The 3,875-nt window shown below is 75.0% G+C and overlaps 1 protein-coding gene across 1 annotated transcript; it reads left to right on the forward strand.

Moving 5' to 3' along the window:
• Positions 1-560: 560 nt before the first annotated feature.
• MNEG_14892 (hypothetical protein) lies at positions 561-3,560 on the forward strand (the record flags this gene model as incomplete). Its single annotated transcript, XM_014036637.1, has 4 exons — positions 561-568; positions 765-1,816; positions 2,141-3,368; positions 3,491-3,560. 4 exons carry the CDS (start codon positions 561-563, stop codon positions 3,558-3,560), a joined length of 2,358 nt encoding a protein of 785 aa, XP_013892091.1.
• Positions 3,561-3,875: the final 315 nt, after the last annotated feature.

Below are 3,875 nucleotides of genomic sequence, written 5' to 3' on the forward strand. Positions count from 1 at the left end.
CCCCGCACGAGGCCGGGCCGGGAGCGGGCGGGGCGCTCCTGGCGGGCGAGGCTGGTGCCTCCCCTGCAGGGGGGCCCGCGGCTGGCGGCGTTGCAGAGGCGCTCGACGGCTCAGCGCAAGGGCCGCAGCCCGCAGGCCAGGAGCCTTTGGACGCCCCGCGTGCATCAGAAGCAGAGGGTGGCGACCTGGCGCCACGGCAGCAGCAGCAGCAACACGACCAGCAGCAGCGGCAGGAGCGCGAGCAGCTGCACAAAGAGCCGGAGCGGCAGCGACAGCAGCCGCTGGATGGCCGCAGTGCTGGTGCGCGCCTGTGCGCGCCCGACGTAGCGCAGCACCCCCAAAGCCAGCCGGCAGCGGCTGAAGTCGGCAACGCCGGTCCGGTTGTGCTCGGCGACTGCGGGCGGCGGCCGTCGCCGGCGCACCCGCGCGCCCCCGCCGGCTGCCTCCCCGCGGGCCGCCTGTGCGAGCTGCTGGTCGGCAGCCCCGAGCGCGCGGCGCGGCTGGCGGCGGCGCTCGACCTCACAGAGGACTGCCAGGCGCAAGCCCGCAGCGCCGCAGTGATGCTCAGGTGGGCGCCTTGCACCTTGGACTTATTCGCGGCTCTTCAACGGAACCGGCCTGCCGTGTGATTTGGAGCGCCGCCGCGTGACCCGCGTTGCGACCCGTTGCAAGGGCCGCGTCGCTTGCATTGGCTCGGGCTTCTGCTTTGCCCGGCAAACGTGCCGCCACCAATCGCTGACATCATCGTGACGTCATTCCCTCAGGGACCTGCTGTGCCTCGCATGCGGCAACCCCGGCGTCTACGCGGTGGCCTCGCAGCAGCTGTCGCTTGAGGCGGCGGCCGCGGAGGGTGGCGGCTCGGGGACCGCTGAGCAGCCACCCCTGGGGTCGGCGTCCACGGCGGAGCCTGGCGCTGAGCTGCGACAGCCGCGCGTGGGGCCCGGAGGCTTCACGCGCCATGTGGCGGCGGGCGGGGTTGGCGGCGGCGGCGGCGCGGAGCGCGGCAGGTTTGCGAGCGGCGCGGGGCCGCCCGCGGCGCTCGAGCGCAGCTGGTCAGATTCCGGGGAGTCTCTGAGCCTCAACTGCTATGAGGGTGGCAAGAGGCGCGCGCAGCAGCAGCAACAGCGGCAGCAACAGCAGCAGCAGCAACAGCAGGAGCAGCCGCTGCTGCATCAACACGGGGAACGGGAACAGGCGCAACAGCAGCAGCAACAGCAGCAACAGCAGCAACAGCAGGGCGCGGGCGACGCCGCAGACCCAGCCGCGGCGGCGGCCGAGGCGGCGGGCTCGCCCTCCAGCTGGGGGCTCACAAGCCCGACAATGCGCAAGCACTCTGGAGGGTCGAGCAGCCGCAAGCACTCGTCGGGCGCGTCGGGCGCCGCGCTGATGGTGGCGACGGCGGCGGCAAACAGGGCCGGCGGCGCGCGCCGCGCGCTGCCCGGCCTTGCGCGGGGCGGCGTCGAGGCACTGGCGCGCGGGGCAGGGGAGGGGGACGCCGGCGCGGGGGCGCTCGAGGGGTGGCAGCACTGGCAGCGCGCGCAGCAGCAGGAGGGGCAGCTTCCCCCGCCGCCGGTCGGGCTGCTGCTTGGGTCGCCCTCAGAGCCCGGGGAGGGGTCGCAGCGGCGGCCGGGCCAGGAGCAGGATCAGGAGCGGCGGCAGCAGCAGCAGCAGCAGCAGCAGCAGCAGCAGCAGCAGCAGCAGCAGCAACAGCGGCTTGTTGTGGCCCGCAGCAGCGAGGACGCCGGCGGGAGCGTCCCGCCCAAGGGCGGCCCCGGCGGCATCACCAAGCTGCTTCGGGGGAACTTCCTGTTTGCAGGTGGGCCCCACCTAAACACATAATGTTTTGATGCGCTGGGAGGGTAGCAGCCGCCCTCACCGCGCACGTTGCGTGTTCCACACTCAGTGCAACTTTGCGCATATCCAAGCTTACAAACACTGGCAATGTGGGCATGCGAGCGTGCCCTTGGAGCACGCTCTTTCGCTTCATTTCTCGCTCTCGCTCTCGCTCTCTCTCCCCTGCCTTCCTCTTGGCCCTTCCCCTGCTCAGGTGCGCGCGCTGTGACGCGCACTTGCACCCCGTCCCCCCGACGCGACTGTCAAGTCCACCCTGCTGCGCCACTCCACCTTCCCCTGCCCACAGGCAACCCAAACCCAGCGGCGGAAGCCCACAGCGAGGACGCACAATCTGCAGCCATTACGCGCGGCCTGGGATCGTCGCTGCAGCTGGCGACAAGCGGCGAGGCAGATGCGGCCGAGCATCTGCTTGCAGACGAGCGGCATCTGCTTGCAGACGAGCAGCATCTGCTTGCAGATGAGCAGCAGCTGCTGGACGGGGCCGGCGGCGCAGACCAGGCGCCGCCGCCGCCGCCGCAGCAGCAGCAGCAGCGGCAGCAGCAGCAGTGTGGCGACGGGGAGCGCCCGCACCGGCTGGCAGCCGCGGCGCCCGCGCTGCAGGACGGGGCGCCGGCGGAGCCACCGCCGCTACCACAGCAGCAGCAGCAGCAGCAGCAGCAGCAATTGAAGCAGCACTTGGCCTGGGCCTCGCCCGATTTCACCGACCTCCAGAGGCAGGCCTTGAAGGAGGCCTGGATGTCGCCCCCGGGCCTGCAGCAGCTGCTGCAGGCCTACGACCCCTCGCCCCCGCACACCGGCCTGCTGGGCGGCGACCACCACCACCACAACCACCCCTTGCTCGCGCTCGGCGGCCTCGGCTCGCCGGGCGCGGGCTCGGCCGGCAGCGCGGCGGCCGCGACGGCGCCGGCGCCGGTCGGCGTGGGCAGGGTGCTGGGCGGCTGCGGCAGCCCGCGAGGGTCAGGGTTCTGCATCGGCAGCCTGCGCGGCTTGTCGGCGGGGTCGCCGCTGCTGCAGCTGCAGCTGCAGGCAGCTCTGGCTACGCCCGGCGGGGCGCCGCTGTCCGCCGGCCGCGGGGACTTCGGGCTCCGCTGGCTGTCACCGGCGCTGGCGAGTGCGGCGAGGGCCAGCGGCGGGCGCGGCGCGGGGGCCGGGAGGGCGGAGGAGGGCGGCTCGGCGGGGGCCATCCGTGAGGGCGGCTGGCGGGCGGCGGCTGCTGGGCAGAGGGGGCAAGCAGGGACGGCTTTCAGCCCGATCGCGGCCGGTGGGGCGATCGCGGCGCGGATGCAGGCGGGCGGCGCGGGCAGCGCCGACGGCCCGCCAAGCATCGCCGCCCCCTCCCCTACCTTCGCGGCTGCAGCCGCCCTGGGCGGCCCCGGCGCCCCACAGCCCGCCAAGCGGCGGCGCTCCAGCGGCACGGGTGAAGGCGAGCGCCACGGCGCGGCGGCTGCTTCGCCGCAGCCGCGCGCTGCGCCGCAGCTGCACGCACCGCGCATCGCTCGCCTGGGTCCGGGATCGTTGGTCATGCCCGGCGCCGCGCGGGCGCCAGCAACCGCGCCCACCGACGCCAGCTGGGCGAGCGCAGGGGGCGCCGCGGCCGCACCTGCCTCGGGCGCCCCCGCGTCCGGGGCTGGGGCAGCGTCGGCCGCCGCCCCGAGCGCGGCGGCTGGCGGCGACAGCAGCAGCAGTTGGACGGGCACCAGCTGTGAGGATGACTGCGAGGTGACGGGGCGGCGCCTGGGCCGACGCCGCAAGCCGACGACCAACAGCAGAGGCGGCGGGTCAGCGTCACATGGATGCGCTAGCACGGGCGGCGCCGCCGCCGCCTCCCCATATGCGAGGGCTGCGGCGGCCTGCCGCGAGGCCGCGCCCTCGCCGCGGCAGCGGAGGGCGGCGCCGCAGCAGCGCAAGCGGCTGCGCGACCAGCATGCGCCGGGTGGGGGCGCGGGCGCCGCCGGGCCGGGCTGGGCGCCGGGGGCGGAGCGGCCCGAGCCGGCGGGGCCTTGGGGGGCAAAGCGCCACCG

The sequence above is a fragment of the Monoraphidium neglectum genome (genome assembly GCF_000611645.1).
Source record: "Monoraphidium neglectum strain SAG 48.87 unplaced genomic scaffold scaffold04857, whole genome shotgun sequence".
NCBI classification, from domain to species: domain Eukaryota; kingdom Viridiplantae; phylum Chlorophyta; class Chlorophyceae; order Sphaeropleales; family Selenastraceae; genus Monoraphidium; species Monoraphidium neglectum.